Source organism: Acipenser ruthenus, chromosome 28 (genome assembly GCF_902713425.1).
Source record: "Acipenser ruthenus chromosome 28, fAciRut3.2 maternal haplotype, whole genome shotgun sequence".
In the NCBI taxonomy this organism is placed as follows: Eukaryota; Metazoa; Chordata; class Actinopteri; order Acipenseriformes; family Acipenseridae; genus Acipenser; species Acipenser ruthenus.
Window position 1 is genome coordinate 9138563 of NC_081216.1, and position 18196 is coordinate 9156758.

The 18196-nt window shown below is 41.4% G+C and overlaps 1 protein-coding gene across 1 annotated transcript; it reads left to right on the forward strand.

Annotated features, from left to right (window-relative positions):
• Nucleotides 1-7212: 7212 nt before the first annotated feature.
• Nucleotides 7213-14976, forward strand: LOC117434677 (prohibitin 1). The gene is made up of 7 exons (XM_034057279.3): nt 7213-7347; nt 9932-10040; nt 10538-10699; nt 11159-11301; nt 11736-11852; nt 13452-13547; nt 14081-14976. Exons 2-7 carry the CDS (start codon nt 9956-9958, stop codon nt 14291-14293), a joined length of 816 nt encoding a protein of 271 aa, XP_033913170.1. The 5' UTR covers nt 7213-7347; nt 9932-9955; the 3' UTR covers nt 14294-14976.
• The last annotated feature ends 3220 nt before the right edge of the window (nt 14977-18196 follow it).

Here is an 18196-nt window from a genome sequence, read left to right on the forward strand (position 1 = left end):
ATCCCTGCCTCTCTTATTCCCAGCACATCTCCACTCTGGCACTCACTTTCCAATTCTTCCTGAGCAACATCCAAAGAATCTGACCCTTCCTCACCAACTACGCCACCCAGCTCCTGGTCCAGGCCTTGGTACTCTCCCGCCTAGACTACTGCAACTCCCTCCTGGCTGGCCTCCCTGCGTCCGCCACCCATCCGCTCCAGCTCATCCAGAACTCCGCTGCTCGCCTGGTGTTCTCTCTTCCTCGCTTCTCCCATGCAACTCCACTACTCCGCTCACTCCACTGGCTACCGATCACTGCTCGCATCCAGTTCAAAACTCTTGTACTAGCCTACAGATGCCTTGACCAGACTGCACCCAGCTACCTCCAGACCCTCATCTCTCCCTACACCCCCACTCGACCTCTCCGCTCCGCCTGCACAAGAAGACTGGCTCTACCTCCTCTACGCTCCCCTGCTTCCAGAGCCCGCTCCTTCTCCACCCTCGCCCCGCAGTGGTGGAATGACCTTCCTACAGATGTCAGGACTGCCCAGTCCCTGACCACATTCCGGCGCCTCCTCAAGACTCACCTCTTCAGAAAGCACCTGTAGAACTCCTCTGTTTTTCCCCTGGGACACATATCACCTTTCCTTAAATGCGCTTTACTTGCTCTTAGCTGCCTTCTATTTTATTGCATTTAATCCTGTACTTCAGAGTACTATAATCTGACAAGTGTTTAATCTGTAGTATTTTGTATTTAATTATATCCTGATGTAACTATCACTGACACTGTTATCTGCTGTATTATTGAATTGTATTTTGTCACACTTGTACTTGCTTGAACCAAAGTCATTGTATTCATCATTGTATTTATCTTGCTCTTAATTGTATTATTACTTGCACTGTGATTCTTGAAATGTATTTGTTTACGACTGTAAATCGCCCTGGATAAGGGCGTCTGCTAAGAAATGAATAATAATAATAATAATAATAATAATAATAATAATAATAATAATAATAATAATAATAATAATAATAACTATGTTTTGTCTTCACAGAATCTAAGGAAAGCAGCAGCACTAATTCTTCTCGTTGCAGGTACCGCAGGATTGAGATCCCGGGCCCCTTCGCAGGACGACAAACATGGAATAACGAATGCACTGGGAACAATGATTCCATAGATTGGAACTACTGTAGGTGGATCATTAGACACCCAGGAAATGCTAGTGGAATAGATTGTGGCTCTGTGGAACAGATAGCATTCAGTTAATACAGGGCAGAGAGATTGGTGATGCTAGGTACAACTTAGCTTTGGCCATATGATCAGCCCCCAAAAGGACTAAACATGACAAAAGATGACTATTACTACCAATACCATAATGAGGGCTGGATTATCCACGAATTACCATATGAAGGAAATATACAGGGTGAATGGCAATATGGTTGTTGGTATGGAAGCTGGGGAGCTATTCCAGAGGGAGACATTACACAAATAAATAACTATAGATTATGGCGAAAAAATAACGAAATATGTTTGTCTAGCTCACCCTTAAATAAGACACAGCATATTTTGTTTGAATTGACACGTCGCGGAGGAGGAGTGTACACAGGCGACATATATCTGGGACCCAAAATTAAATTGCCTAAATCAGAATGCTCCGACGTATGGCCAGGCCCCCAAGACGGGCTAGTTCCTGTGGGGCCCACCAAAACATTATACACAGGGATAACATGGCACAAAACATTGGTAAAAGTGAACCTGGATAGCATTGCTAGACAATACTATGCCCAGTGCCCTAAATTAAAAAAAATGCAAAAAATAGTAAATGACACACTAAAAAGGGAAGTAAATTATTACAGGGCCAACACATGAGCAAGGACCAAACGAGGGCTCCTTGATGAAGTCGCAGGTTGGTTTGGAGCAATTAATTCAGAGTTCAACTCCATTAATGAAGCTGTGCAAGAGTCACGAGACAGGAGCCAGTTTACCTCGACCGCTGACGCGATCCAGAAACTGGCCTCTGTATTGGAAATGGTGGGTCAAGAGACACAAATGACAGTAAATATTGTTAAGAAGGTAATGACAGCAATTGAACAGGATGTTAGCCAAACTGCTAGGGAAGAAAATTGCTATAGGTTCGGTTTTGCTTTAACACGTGATGCAATGTTTGCCATTAGGGATTTAGACAGAGGGTGGCTCTCCCCCCTTTGGAGAAATGACGTATTACAACAACTAGATACCCAGTGGTAACCACTCTGGAGGATAACATTGTAATTAATACTGAACGATGTGAAGGACTATGCTTTACAATAACTGTACCATACATGGTGGGAAAAGAACCCACAGGCAAGGCCATTAGGGTCAAAAGTGTTGGAATATTTATGAGAAAACAAGTGGCTGTTCCAGATGTAGCATGGGTGGGGAACACCACACGTGGGGTCACTGTATATTTGTGAAATGCAGAATGTATTGAATTTGGTGTAAATATTTTGTGTGATTACTTAAGTAGTACTAATTCCTCTAAAATTATTCTTACTTGGTTTTGTGTTGGTTTTGTGTTGGTTTTTGTATTGGTTTTGTGTTGGTTTTGTGTTGGTTTTTGTATTGGTTTTGTGTTGGTTTTTGTATTGGTTTTGTGTTGGTTTTGTGTTGGTTTGTATTGGTTTTGTATTGGTTTTGTATTGGTTTTGTGTTGGTTTGTATTGGTATTTGTATTGGTTTTGTGTTGGTTTGTATTGGTTTTTGTATTGGTTTTGTGTTGGTTTTGTGTTGGTTTTGTGTTGGTTTGTATTGGATTTGTATTGCTTTTGTGTTGGTTTGTATTGGTTTTTGTATTGCTTTTGTATTGGTTTTGTGTTGGTTTTTGTGTTGGTTTTGTGTTGGTTTTGTATTGGTTTTGTGTTGGTTTGTATTGGTTTTGTATTGGTTTTGTGTTGGTTTGTATTGGTTTTTGTATTGGTTTTGTATTGGTTTTGTGTTGGTTTGTATTGGTTTTTGTATTGGTTTTGTGTTGGTTTTGTGTTGGTTTGTATTGGATTTGTATTGGTTTTGTGTTGGTTTGTATTGGTTTTTGTATTGGTTTTTGTATTGGTTTTGTATTGGTTTTGTGTTGGTTTGTATTGGTTTTGTGTTGGTTTTGTGTTGGTTTGTATTGGATTTGTATTGCTTTTGTGTTGGTTTGTATTGGTTTTTGTATTGCTTTTGTATTGGTTTTGTGTTGGTTTTGTGTTGGTTTGTATTGGTTTTTGTATTGGTTTTGTATTGGTTTTGTGTTGGTTTGTATTGGTTTTTGTATTGGTTTTGTGTTGGTTTTGTGTTGGTTTGTATTGGATTTGTATTGGTTTTGTGTTGGTTTGTATTGGTTTTTGTATTGGTTTTTGTATTGGTTTTGTATTGGTTTTGTGTTGGTTTGTATTGGTTTTGTGTTGGTTTTGTGTTGGTTTTGTGTTGGTTTGTATTGGATTTGTATTGCTTTTGTGTTGGTTTGTATTGGTTTTTGTATTGCTTTTGTATTGGTTTTGTGTTGGTTTTTGTATTGGTTTTGTGTTGGTTTGTATTGGTTTTGTATTGGTTTTGTGTTGGTTTGTATTGGTTTTGTGTTGGTTTTGTGTTGGTTTGTATTGGTTTTTGTATTGGTTTTGTATTGGTTTTGTGTTGGTTTGTATTGGATTTGTATTGCTTTTGTGTTGGTTTGTATTGGTTTTTGTATTGCTTTTGTATTGGTTTTGTGTTGGTTTTTGTGTTGGTTTTGTGTTGGTTTTGTATTGGTTTTGTGTTGGTTTGTATTGGTTTTGTATTGGTTTTGTGTTGGTTTGTATTGGTTTTTGTATTGGTTTTGTGTTGGTTTTGTGTTGGTTTTGTGTTGGTTTGTATTGGATTTGTATTGCTTTTGTGTTGGTTTGTATTGGTTTTTGTATTGCTTTTGTATTGGTTTTGTGTTGGTTTTTGTGTTGGTTTTGTGTTGGTTTTGTATTGGTTTTGTGTTGGTTTGTATTGGTTTTGTATTGGTTTTGTGTTGGTTTGTATTGGTTTTTGTATTGGTTTTGTGTTGGTTTTGTGTTGGTTTTGTGTTGGTTTGTATTGGTTTTTGTATTGGTTTTGTATTGGTTTTGTGTTGGTTTGTATTGGTTTTGTATTGGTTTTGTGTTGGTTTGTATTGGTTTTGTATTGGTTTTGTGTTGGTTTGTATTGGTTTTTGTATTGGTTTTGTGTTGGTTTTGTGTTGGTTTTGTGTTGGTTTGTATTGGTTTTTGTATTGGTTTTGTATTGGTTTTGTGTTGGTTTGTATTGGTTTTTGTATTGGTTTTGTGTTGGTTTTGTGTTGGTTTGTATTGGATTTGTATTGGTTTTGTGTTGGTTTGTATTGGTTTTTGTATTGGTTTTTGTATTGGTTTTGTATTGGTTTTGTGTTGGTTTGTATTGGTTTTGTGTTGGTTTTGTGTTGGTTTGTATTGGATTTGTGTTGGTTTTGTGTTGGTTTGTATTGGTTTTTGTATTGCTTTTGTATTGGTTTTGTGTTGGTTTTGTGTTGGTTTGTATTGGTTTTTGTATTGGTTTTGTATTGGTTTTGTGTTGGTTTGTATTGGTTTTTGTATTGGTTTTGTGTTGGTTTTGTGTTGGTTTGTATTGGATTTGTATTGGTTTTGTGTTGGTTTGTATTGGTTTTTGTATTGGTTTTTGTATTGGTTTTGTATTGGTTTTGTGTTGGTTTGTATTGGTTTTGTGTTGGTTTTGTGTTGGTTTTGTGTTGGTTTGTATTGGATTTGTATTGCTTTTGTGTTGGTTTGTATTGGTTTTTGTATTGCTTTTGTATTGGTTTTGTGTTGGTTTTTGTATTGGTTTTGTGTTGGTTTGTATTGGTTTTGTATTGGTTTTGTGTTGGTTTGTATTGGTTTTGTGTTGGTTTTGTGTTGGTTTGTATTGGTTTTTGTATTGGTTTTGTATTGGTTTTGTGTTGGTTTGTATTGGTTTTTGTATTGGTTTTGTGTTGGTTTTGTGTTGGTTTTGTGTTGGTTTGTATTGGATTTGTATTGGTTTTGTGTTGGTTTATATTGGTTTTTGTATTGGTTTTGTATTGGTTTTGTGTTGGTTTGTATTGGTTTTTGTATTGGTTTTGTGTTGGTTTTGTGTTGGTTTTGTGTTGGTTTGTATTGGTTTTTGTATGGGTTTTGTATTGGTTTTGTGTTGGTTTGTATTGGTTTTTGTATTGGTTTTGTGTTGGTTTTGTGTTGGTTTTGTGTTGGTTTGTATTGGTTTTGTATTGGTTTTGTGTTGGTTTGTATTGGTTTTGTATTGGTTTTGTGTTGGTTTGTATTGGTTTTTGTATTGGTTTTGTGTTGGTTTTGTGTTGGTTTGTATTGGATTTGTATTGGTTTTGTGTTGGCCTCCAAACCAGAACTATAGCTTCCTCTACACTATCCTCTCCCTCCAGTGTGTGTCCGGCATTTCTCTAAGGGCTTTGTAGTGGGTGACTTTCACACACAGCTTATACAAATCTCTTTTCTCTGAAGAACAGAAACAAAAACTCCAGAGAGTCCCAAAGCACAGGAGATGCCCTGGTTCATCACAGCTTAGATCTACAGCTGGCCCAGCCTGCAACTCGAACACTGGAGGCTCTATTTCTGGAGTAGCATTCCCAGAAAGAAACTCACTCAGTATCCCCAAACATGTTCCTGCTAACACTGCTTGCAGCTGCATTAAAAACAAGCTGATAAACCGCACTGATCTGACCCCCAACTCAGAGATTCTGCACTCTTCCACTCGCTATTTTCTAAATCTATTAAATGCCTAATCTAAGTAATCTCCATCTTAACCAACAAAGATGAAATACTATTAGACTCTAAAATGGGACATATCAGAGTAGGATTGTGAATTAAAGGCTCCTCCAGGAGCCAATACAGCCCACCGACTCAAAGTTCTTCCTCACTGTCATCGTGTGCCAGGTAAGCAGCATCCCATGTTTAATTATGTAAACACAGAAAAGTGACGTGTTGATAACATCAGTTTTCTGATTCAGTGAGTTACAGGTTCAAACGCTTTGTCATGTAAACGTACTGATTGTCTCTGCCTTCCTCATCGCTCGCCGTGCTTTGTTCAATTCTATGCTTTCAGAAAAGTGCCCACGTTTTGCAGCTCCCTGGTGCTTCAATCCCTCTTTCCTCTTCCTATTGGGGAATTTAAATTCACCCATATCCTTATTTACTTCTCCCCTGTCTATCTCTTCCCCTGAAACCACCACTCCCTGATTTCAGCTCTGAGGAGTACCTTGTTCCTCCAGCACATCACCCCCCCTTACGTCTTTCTGTACAGCAGTTCTACTAACTGAGAGGAATATTGCACCATAAGTACAAGAAGAAAAAAAAAAAACACATAACGACGCCTTCCCTGTAAAAGTGTACCATGGTAAATGTGCATTGAAATTCCGGGCCGTAGCCAGCTATGAGGCACGAGGCACGGGACAAAAAATCATACTAATAATTATTGATTTCGGCCCTTTTACATGTTGCTTTGCTTTGTCATTTTTCATGGCTGGCTACGGCCCTAAGTTTACAGCGTCCCCCATGTTTTTCACATGGATATATACTATGCATTTACCATGGCTTGACATCTTTTGTTAATATGCTTTCCATATTTCTCTGTGTTTTACGGTGCTTACCTATGCTTTACCATGTTTTTACTGTGCTTTATTACACTTTGCTAAATTTCAACTTTTATTTTATAAGGGTTCTTAAACGTCAATAATTACAAAAAGTGCAGCGACGGGTCTAACACTATGTTGTTGCTGTTTTATTATTATTATTGTTGTTGTTGTTGTTGTTGTTACTATTGTTGTGTTAGGGACCTTAGCCACGAGGGCTGTATTAAACCCTGTTTTTGAATGTGGAAACAGTAAAGTCGTATGGGGAACTGTTTAAGAAAACTATAATTCCCATGACCTCAATAACTGTAGCCAACCCGCAGCTGCAACACTGAAATGCCGTTCTTGCTTTGTTACAACACAATTTACCATGCTGGTGTATTCGAATCATGTGATCCGCTACGGTGAATTTATTTCAGCTGGAGGCGCAGTTCTACACAGAGGCAGCTGCGTGGTCTTAAAGTAAATGTATTTTTACATTTTATAATTTATTTATGTAATTTAAAAATAAACAGCGTTTACCCTACTACCCTAGTATAAACGTGCGTCTATTCCAGCGAGTACACGGTACTGCTCCCTTAGCCTTTAACCTACGCGTGCCAGAATCCCCGTGAGGCAGGCCAGCCAATAAGGAACGAGGGCTGTGAAAGTTGAAGCATGCGCAGTTTTCTGTCAAGTTCATGCGTGCCGGAGCTTGCAGTGGAGGTCACAGTTTGCAAAGCATCATAGAGAGGTGAGTGCTGAATTAAAAGAAATGACGCTTCGCAATAAAAAGGGCAGAGGTTTCTTCGGATAGATTGCCCATGTAAATAGAACAGTGACTATGTCTAGTTTGCTTGTAGTGATATTTTTATCTTTACTGTACGGCGCTGCTTGCTATGTAAGATTACATCGTGTCCGTCCGTGCAGTTTATTATTGAGTACAGTAACAGTAACAAACACTTACGGTGTGTTCCTCTTTCTTTCTGCTCTCGTTTTATTTCAAAGCGATGTGTTGCATTCTCGTTGGATCGTCCTGTCGGGGCAGCCACGATATTAATATAACCTGCTTTGTGTGCTCCGAGTCTGACTGTGTCTGCGCTAGGCCAAAGCGTGGGCATACAGAGAATGACGCACACGGTACCTTACCCAGCACAGCAGTGTGGACGCTGCTTACTTACACAAGCTAGCATCGTGTTAACGTTGTAGTATTTCGATACTGCAGTATTATATATAAAATTAAAAAGGGCGATAAAGTAATCGCTGGTAAAGCAAGGTGATAAGGTGCCCGTGTGTGTCATTCTCTCTCTGTCTGCCCATGTATAATATACATACACGTATACAAAAGTAGTGTAATGCAGTGTAGCAGGGGCGGCTTGTTTTTATTACCGTCGGACAATAAAGTTCGACTACTCTTAAACTGACCAGGTGCAAGAGGAGCCCGGATATCGGTATATAAATGATACCATTAAGTTTACTGTAGAATAAGGTAAATCCCTGGAGAATAAGGTTAGGTTCCCCACTCAAGTCCTTCCAAATAAATGAAGACCAATGAGGCAGTTATTAAATATAAAAGTACAAAAATCGGTTTTATTAAAACAGTTTAACAGAATTAAGACACACTAATTATTTCTGTAGCCAGCAATCGCAGTACCGCTCGCGTCCTCTAGATGGGACGGTCTAGTAAAATAACACAGACAGGGAGATAATCCAGTTCAAGCGCGCCAGGGAATCCTAAATAAAAATACAACTTAAACAAAACCAAAGAGAAACATAAAAACACAATACAAAATATCAGTGAAACACGAAAAATAAACAAACCAAGAGTTCAAGGTATAACATGTGATGATCAAACACAAATAACTCATAATATACGTGTTCTATTAAAGAAAATAAGTAAAGTGACATTAACTCACACTCATAACAAGATCCCGGGCGCAATTACTGTCAAAGGCTGCCGGGTGTCAGATAGCACGATGTTGTTTTACCTGCGCGAGTTTCCAAATAGTAGTATTCAAAGGATAGTACACTGCCACAGAAGACAGGTCAGATTAGTACTAAAATCAGACACGTGCAGTACTGTATAAGACAACAAAAGGAGAGACAGTGTCTCCTAACTGATAGCGCCATATATATGAATTAACTTTCTTCAAACAACCCAAATAGATTTGGGGAGTTAGGGAAGCTATAATTGTAAGCACACATTAAAGCCATTCACCAAAGCACGCTTCTAGTGAATACTAGAACATTTCAAAGTATCATTTACACTGCGCTTTATCAATTGGAAACAATAACTTTGAATAAAGTCATTTAGCTAACAGGATCAGATACTAAATATATATTGTCGCTGTACAAAATATCAGCAGGGCAAAACAAATAAACAAAAATACAATCTCATTAAGGCAAAAGAAAACTAAAAGAAACGGTGCTTGACACAAGAGAACCTTTATGCAAGGCTCAGCTGCCTACAGGTGTATGTACAATCAGTCCCCCCCACTACAGCAGGTTTACTCAAATTCTTTGAGACTCTTAATCCGTTTTGGTGCTTGTTGACAATTGCTGTCGGTGATCTTTGTTATGGTCCAACTACAAAGCGTGGAACTAGCTGGGCAACTCCGGACCGCAGCAAGCCAGTCTTCAATTGTTTGAAAATTCAAAAGAATATTCTTTCATTTTGAAGAAGCTGTATGCATGTTAAAGTAACTACCTGAACCAAGACTCGCCCTTCTGCACAGTAGAATGTGTGTTATTTGTTCCGGATATAATTATGCATTGGATTGCTTTGCATGATATCTTGCTGATACAATATTTTTTTTATATATATATATATATATATATATATATATATATATATATATATATATATATATATATATATATATATATAATATATATATATATATTTATATATATATATATATATATATATAATATATATATATATATAAAATATATATAATATATATAACATTGTTTCATTGGTAATTATAATAAAACATGGCCTACACAGATTCCATTAACACCAAGCGCCACTGCTTGAAAGTCACTGTAGCCCTGCGCCAGTCCTAGGTTTCAGAACTATGTCCAATATGAAAATGATCAGGAGTTTGATATTAAATAAACTGTGCCTCCCTTTAAAGTTACATGAACTCCTAATAGGTGAGCCTTGCTCATGCAGTGACTGCTCAGACTCCAGGCACCTGGTCATGTCAAAGCACTTAAAGCAGGGAAGATCTCAAACCCTGGAGAGTGCTTCAGCCCTGAATCTTTGAGAACGTTGTGTAGTTCACCGTGTTGTCCAGCAGAGGGCTCACTGCTTGCTCTGCTCTCCTCCACAGGGCTGCTGGAGGCTGCACACCATCATGGCAAAGCTGTTTGAGAGCATCGGGAAGCTGGGGCTGGGGCTGGCTCTGGTGGGAGGGGTGGTGAACTCCGCCCTGTATAACGGTGAGTGTGGCTCGGACTGATCGTGCATGTGCAAGCACCCCTGTATGCATTGCAAGAAAAGATTGAATTAGACAGAGTTCTAAACTGCTCAAATAAAAGGCCAAATAAATACATATATTTGACTTGACCCTGTCAGCTGACAGAACCACTCGGCTTCACTTCGCACTTCTCCTGTCCACCCCAAAGTGCTCACGAGAACAAAGACTCTTACACTACGAGAGACAGAAACAGCTCTACATATTAACTGAGAAGATTTCCATGAAGCTGCTTACTCCAATGCAATCCTGTGTTAATTTGTGCTACAGTGTGAACTACCTAATCACCAGGAAAGGATTGTGTTATAAAGTGAACCCTGGAACGTTTCCTTATTATCCCTGTGTTAATCTATGTCCTTATTTACATGAACGTGAATCAGCAGAGCCAGGCTGACTTTGATCGTGGCTGTGCCGGGGGTCTCTCTTTGTTTTTAACCCTGCCCTGTCCTTCCTGCCCCACAGTGGATGCCGGTCACAGAGCGGTGATATTCGACCGCTTTCGAGGAGTCCAGGACATCGTGGTGGGAGAAGGAACGCACTTCCTCATCCCCTGGGTCCAGAAACCAATCGTGTTCGACTGCCGGTCTCGCCCACGCAACGTCCCGGTCATCACAGGGAGTAAAGGTATTGCCAGCACCAAACAGAGCTCTAAACTGTTCACTAGTAAGGCCAAATTTAAAAAAAAAAAAAAAAAAAAAAGGTTTACGCTTGGAACCTGCACTGAGTAACACCAGCTTTGTGTAAGTTCATTCATAAGTTCTACATATCCCTGGTCATAACTCAGTTATTTTTGTTTCGCATTGGTTATGTATCGGGGCTTCCCATCAAATCATCTCATGAATTCACAACATCGGCAGCTTCAATCGGAAACATTTAATTGGTTCCCAGCTCCTCTCCAAGGCATGTTGATTGGTTCACCTGTCCTACCTGCTCACTCTGGCACGGGGCGAGAACAGGGTCATGAATATGCATGACAAACCTCTTCTGAATAAAGTATTATCTGCAATACACGGCATGGTTCTTTGGCTGAATAAACCCCTCTGATGATGATGATGATGAAGTGTAACTCCACCCCTCTGTCAGATCTACAGAACGTGAACATCACGCTGAGAATCCTGTTCAGGCCGATGGCGGGCCAGCTGCCCCGAATCTTCACCAGCATCGGGGAGGACTACGATGAGAGAGTGCTGCCCTCCATCACCACGGAGGTCCTCAAGTCTGTCGTGGTAAGAGCCATACCGGGGTACCAGCAGCAAGCCATGCACCCAGTCCTGCTTTCAGAACTCCCCCGGTTCAGGAATATTATCCAAATGACTAGGCATGAGCCAGGAGTTTGAACCATCAAACCTCTGGTGAGTCTGAACCCATTGCACTTTCATCACAGCGTGAGTGTGTCTCACCAGAGCCTGTTAGTTATTCATGCTGTTATAAGGGAGTGAGTTTCAAGTCCTGTCTGCTTCAATCAGGGCAGTGTTTTTCCAATGCACCAGGGTGAGATTGTGCAGCCACAGCAGCAAAATTCCTCAGATCTCGTGAGGCTTCATTAGAAGTGTTATTATAAGCTCCTGCTGCTTATTGTGAAGTGCAGCAGTGTTTTTTTAGAGTTTATGCTGTGGTGTCCTGTGCTGTGCAGTGACTCTGCAGCCCCCCTCTTCCCCAGGCTCGCTTTGATGCGGGGGAGCTGATCACGCAGAGAGAGCTGGTGTCCCGGCAGGTGAACGAGGACCTCATGGAGAGAGCCGCCACCTTCGGGCTTATCCTGGACGACGTCTCCCTGGTACGTACCCGCGATCAGCAGGGCAGCGAAGCTCTGCGCAGCCTGCATCTCCTGTGGGAATCTCCTGCCCAGACTGCTGGGTCTTTTTAGACTTCTTTTTTTTCCCTCATGCATCTCCCTACTTTAAATGGGTGCTAAATGTACATCCCTGACATGACTGAAAATGCAGAATTAGTTATATGTATGAGGATGCAATAGCAAAGTATAAAGTGTTATAAATTATTCTATTTAATATAATATGGTTCTTCAGAGTCTCTTCCATTTACAGTTGCATGCTGTGCTCACGCACACACATGCACAGTCTTGTACACGGTTTCATGTTGTCATGTCGTATGATGGTTTTAAAAAATGTAATGAGAGACCACCGTAGGCATGTGTCAAAACAAAAGGGAAGACACACACACACAGGGTCCAGCATCTACACTGTACCCAGCCTCTAATACTGTCACCAGCACACACACACACACACACACAGGGTCCAGCATCTACACTGTACCCAGCCTCTAATACTGTCACCAGCCTCTAATACTGTCACCAGCACACACACACACACACACAGGGTCCAGCATCTACACTGTACCCAGCCTCTAATACTGTCACCAGCCTCTAATACTGTCACCAGCACACACACACACACACGGTCCAGCATCTACACTGTACCCAGCCTCTAATACTGTCACCAGCACACACACACACACACAGGGTCCAGCATCTACACTGTACCCAGCCTCTAATACTGTCACCAGCACACACACACACACACACACACACACACACACAGGCTCCAGCATCTACACTGTACCCAGCCTCTAATACTGTCACCAGCACACACACACACACACACACACACACACACACAGGGTCCAGCATCTACACTGTACCCAGCCTCTAATACTGTCACCAGCCTCTAATACTGTCACCAGCACACACACACACACAGGGTCCAGCATCTACACTGTACCCAGCCTCTAATACTGTCACCAGCACACACACACACACACACACACACACACACACACACAGGGTCCAGCATCTACACTGTACCCAGCCTCTAATACTGTCACCAGCACACACACACACACACAGGGTCCAGCATCTACACTGTACCCAGCCTCTAATACTGTCACCAGCACACACACACACACACACACACACACACACACACACAGGCTCCAGCATCTACACTGTACCCAGCCTCTAATACTGTCACCAGCACACACACACACAGGGTCCAGCATCTACACTGTACCCAGCCTCTAATACTGTCACCAGCACACACACACACAAACACACACACACAGGGTCCAGCATCTACACTGTACCCAGCCTCTGATACTGTCACCAGCACACACACACACACACAGGGTCCAGCATCTACACTGTACCCAGCCTCTAATACTGTCACCAGCACACACACACACACACACACACACACACACAGGGTCCAGCATCTACACTGTACCCAGCCTCTAATACTGTTACCAGGTTAAAGAATGTTGTTACCAGGTTTCATCACAGCTGGATTAGCGGATCTCCTAGATGTATGTAAATCTCAGTTGTGAATTTGTAAGTACTAAAGTAAAGGTAATGAACCCACAGACTCACCTGACCTTCGGGAAGGAGTTCACAGAGGCTGTGGAGATGAAGCAGGTGGCCCAGCAGGAGGCAGAGCGAGCCCGCTTCGTGGTGGAGAAGGTGGGTGCGACTCCACGGAGCAAGTTCAATATTGCATTAGAACCTCAGTTACAAACTGCCCTGAAACAAAGCGGGCCAGCTGTACTGTAGAACCTCCAGGTTCTCAAACAGGACCGCATTCGTATTCGTACACATAACACAATTTAAGTGTCTTTTGCGACGATGCTAGTTTGCATAATAAAGGCATAACATGATTTTAACATGTACTAATTGTGCCTCTGTCTCTCTCGCCTTTGTTATGCAAACCGTACATTCCAGGCAGCGTTTGTTCTGATATGCAAATATATATTCCAGTACTACTTAAAATAAATCTCACCATTAACCCTTTGCTGCCTGATGTCCAATATATTTGACATTGAGAAAATAAGCATTAAATAGGTATGGGAACATAGCCAGGGCAGTAAAGGGTTAAACCCAGGCATGGATCAAACAGCTGTGCACAGGGAGTGTGATTCTAGCCCTGGTAGTGGTAACCGTGACTGTGTGATTGGCGCGGAGCTGACGGCCGTGTCGCTGCTGTTGTTGTTTCCCAGGCGGAGCAGCAGAAGCAGGCCACGATCATCTCGGCGGAGGGAGACTCCCAGGCGGCCCTGCTCATCGCGGACTCGCTGGCCACGGCAGGCGACGGGCTGGTGGAGCTTCGTAAGCTGGAGGCGGCCGAGGACATCGCCTTCCAGCTGTCCCGCTCCCGCAACGTCACCTACCTGCCTGGGGGCCAGAGCACGCTGCTGCAGCTCCCCCAGTGAGGGAGGCCAGGCGCACAGACAGGAGAGCAGCCCGCCAGGGAACCATCGGATTCACCAGAGCCAGCCAGGATAGCACCAGCACACCATGCCTGTGCTCTTATGTTTCTTTTTTTTTTTTTTTGTCAACATATTTTGTTGTCCACTCCATACACTGATGTGGCGGTCTTGTGATAATATACAATCTTTCTTGACTGCTATAATATATCCAGCTGATTTAACATTAAACTTGCATATTATTTTTTTAATTCTCCCAGGTGCGCTGTTTTTCTACAGGTTTGACTGTAATGTATTTAGTTTCCTGGCATGTGCAAAGAATGTATGAAATAATGTCTGTCTTGAGAGCTGGAAAGCAGGTCAGATTGATAATGAATCTGTAGATTTATAAGAGAGCCCTGGACTGACCAGTTGGTGCTGGGTGTGCCCTGCCCTTCCCTGCTGTGTTTCAGGGTTTGATTTGGAGTCTCGCTGTCCCACGAGGGACCTCGAGTCTCGTCTCACGCAGTGTTGCTGCTAACATGCAGAACTTTTACTGACCGCATACTTGGGTTTGCCATCTTCTTGGGCTTCTAATAATGGAGTTGTTTGTACCCCCCTGTTTTTATATTCTGTTTAATTCATCCAGCCATAAAAAAAAAAAAAAACCCTACCCATACTTCTCCTCTCTTTGTACTGTGGAAGTGAACTCGCTTAATTTGTAAAACCAGATTTGAAGATATTTATTTTCTAAATATTTCCTGGTGTGGTATGCAGATTATTTGCAAGGTTCTGTGCTTAATCCCTGAATGAAAGTACAAAAAAATAGATATATATTTGAAGCGTCTGACATCCGTGTGGGATTGTGTGCTGGTCTCGACGAGCGCCAGTCCGTGCAGCCCAGTGCATTCGCTGCATTGCAAATGCTATATGAATGTGAAGCTTCTTGTCACTATGTGTGTGGTTGAGATGACCTGGTGTTGCTGGAAATCAGTACCGTTTCTGAAATGTTTCACTGCAGGTCACATGATCACACAGCACTTCAACTGAAAAGTAATTGTCATTTAATTTTTGTGGGGATGGGTGTTGAAGTAATGAAGAATGAAATAAAGGTGTGAAACACTACCCTGTTTGTAACCCCTCGTTCCCCCACTGGAGAATGCTCATCTCCTTCCAGGTGGACAGAGCCTCAGAATATGAGCCATCTTTGCATTTTTTTTTTTTATTTTCTGTTTTGAAAGATGATGTACAGTGAATGATGAAATGAATCTCAAATCTGCTCAAAAAGACTTCATTCCTGTTAATGATTAAATAATTACATTTGGGTAAAGGGTTTTTTTGTTGAGAGATGTTAATTTCCAGCAATAAATAAATAAATAAATGAAATCCCTTCTCTGATAATATATATATATATATATATATATATATATATATATATATATATATATATATATGTGTATGTGTATGTATGTATGTATGTATCTTTTTAAAATGCTAGCATTGTTTCCCCGGCTGCCATGTAGATGTCCGAGTGATTTAAACCAGCTTTGTGAGCTTCAGAGCTCCAATAGAAGTGGTTCAGTGATCCAGGGGTGTTCATTGAAACATCATGCTTATTCACTGGGTTTGATTGTTGTTTTCCCAACTCCCTGGAAAAGCTACATATTTTATGACAGTTTTTCTCTATTCTGCAACACATCATCCTTGTTCATGAGGCTGTTTTCAAAAAACAAATAAATGATTAGGAGTTTTAACCCAGCAGCCACCAGGAGAATATCTTCAAGAAACGCAGGACCTAGCTTCACCTCAGCATTTAAATAAAAAAATGTTTATGATTAAAATTGTTTGATATCCTTGAGACTCTACTCGACTGCTGTCAGTCCATGTAAAAAAAAAAACAAAAAAAAAAAAAAACGAGGAGCTATGGAACGTTTTGCTATTAGCCAATCAGGACGTGACAGCATGTGACTCATCAATCATGTCACCATGCCAGATGTCTCAACAGCTGCTGAAACGAATCAGAAGCACCATTTGATGCAATGAATACTTTCTTACAAATTTACATTGTATAACAGGGAGGATCATATTTCACGAAAGGGAAAATACAAAGCATGAATGCTGGCCTTGAAACACTGCAGATATAAATGAAGGGCGACTTCCAGCACAATCGCAGTACTTTGTAATGTGTAAATGACTCCATGGCCACCAGGGGGCAGTCAAAATACTGATTCCAGCTGAGTATGTCTTCTACACAAACTAAACGGGGATTTTGAATCTGGCTGGTAAACTGAGTCACACCTTTGCAGAACTGAAACACTGATCTGAAAGAGGATGTGTTTATTGTTTCAACCTTATCTCTGTCATTTCTGGCATCCACAGTGCCTGGAAGGTGTTTTTGTAATCATATGTTGGGTTGGATTGCATTCCATATGGTCACTTAATGAAGCAGCACAGAGAGCAGTGTTGCATGATGAGCTCGAATTACTGATGCAATCACACCTGTCACTTAGTACCAAAGAAGATGGGAACGAGGGTGCATAGCCCTTCCAGCTCGCTGTGGAAATAAGAGGCACAGCTACAAGATTGTTATAACGGAGATTTCCCCCAAAACCCCACGTACTGGCTGTTAAGAGATCTGTGAGAGTCTTCATGCGTCAGCGTGTGATTCGCTGTATTGGAAAAACATGCTTGGGATTTCATTTCCACCATCGTACTGTCTGCTTTATCACAACACTGATATAATGATCCTGTCCAGTATTTTGACACCAATAGAGGAATGAAAATGACCTTTAAATTATGAAGCTGGACCGTTTGTGCATTTTGGGATTGTTTAAGCATTAGGTTACAGCAGCTAGAAATCATTTCATTTGGAGCGAGGCAGGCTAGCTTCACATTCTCTTCAAGGCTCCTCTGTCTTTTACAACTGCGAGGCTCAGGAGAGGCAAAACAGCCTCTCCAGTAGGAACCCAATCACTCAACACTGTTCTGTCATTCCTCTGAGGAAGCAGGGGCCTGTAGCAAAGAAACGAGTCTGACCTTTAACCCTTATTGAATCTGATCCAAAACTACTGGGCAGATTGTGTTCTGTGTATGCAAATGAACTCATGAATATTCATTAGCAGAGCCTGCTTGCTTGCTGCATATTGAACCCGCCCCTGTAACTCATTCAGGGTGAAACACTTTGCTGTCTTGACTACACTATCATTATTTTTATTAGTTTATTTGGCAGAAGCCATTATCCAAGGTGACTTACAGGTCTTACAGGGCAATACAAGGTTACAGTGCCTAACAATATTTAAATAGAGTGTAGTTTACAGTAAAATACTACTAGAATACAATAAGGAGATAAGGAGTAACAATTTAGGATTAAGACATTTTGTATCTACAATGACAGAAGAGTGGTGCAGTAGTGCAAGGATAGCGCATCAGCTGAGTGTCCAGTAAGATGGTGCTGAGGTCAGGCGAGTCCAGCGCAGAGCAGGAGGGGCGGATCCAGAGATCTACAAGTGCAGTCTGAACAGGTGTGAACTCCAGAACCGGAGTGGAGCTGATAAACCAGACTGCTGTGTGAGAAACAAACGGCTCAATTAAAACCCTCCATTACCCAATTCTCCACATGGGCGTTTAGCAAATGAGACCCAATTAACTCCAACCTCAGTCTCCACGGAAAAGCCACCTGGACGGATTGCTCAGTCATTTCTTTTGGGTTCCAGGATCACTTGCTAAGCAGACAAGCCTTTTCATTATTCGGGTTCTCATTAAAACCGGGAGCCCTGTGAGCTACTTGTGTTCGTCTGTCTTTCACAGGCTTCTCCAAACTTGTATCACACACTGCTAGCCTCAGAGAGATGTTTCGGGCTGAATTGGGCTGTAATCCGATAAAAAAAAAACCGATAAAGATTTTAGAACAGTATTTTTAACCGGCTCTAC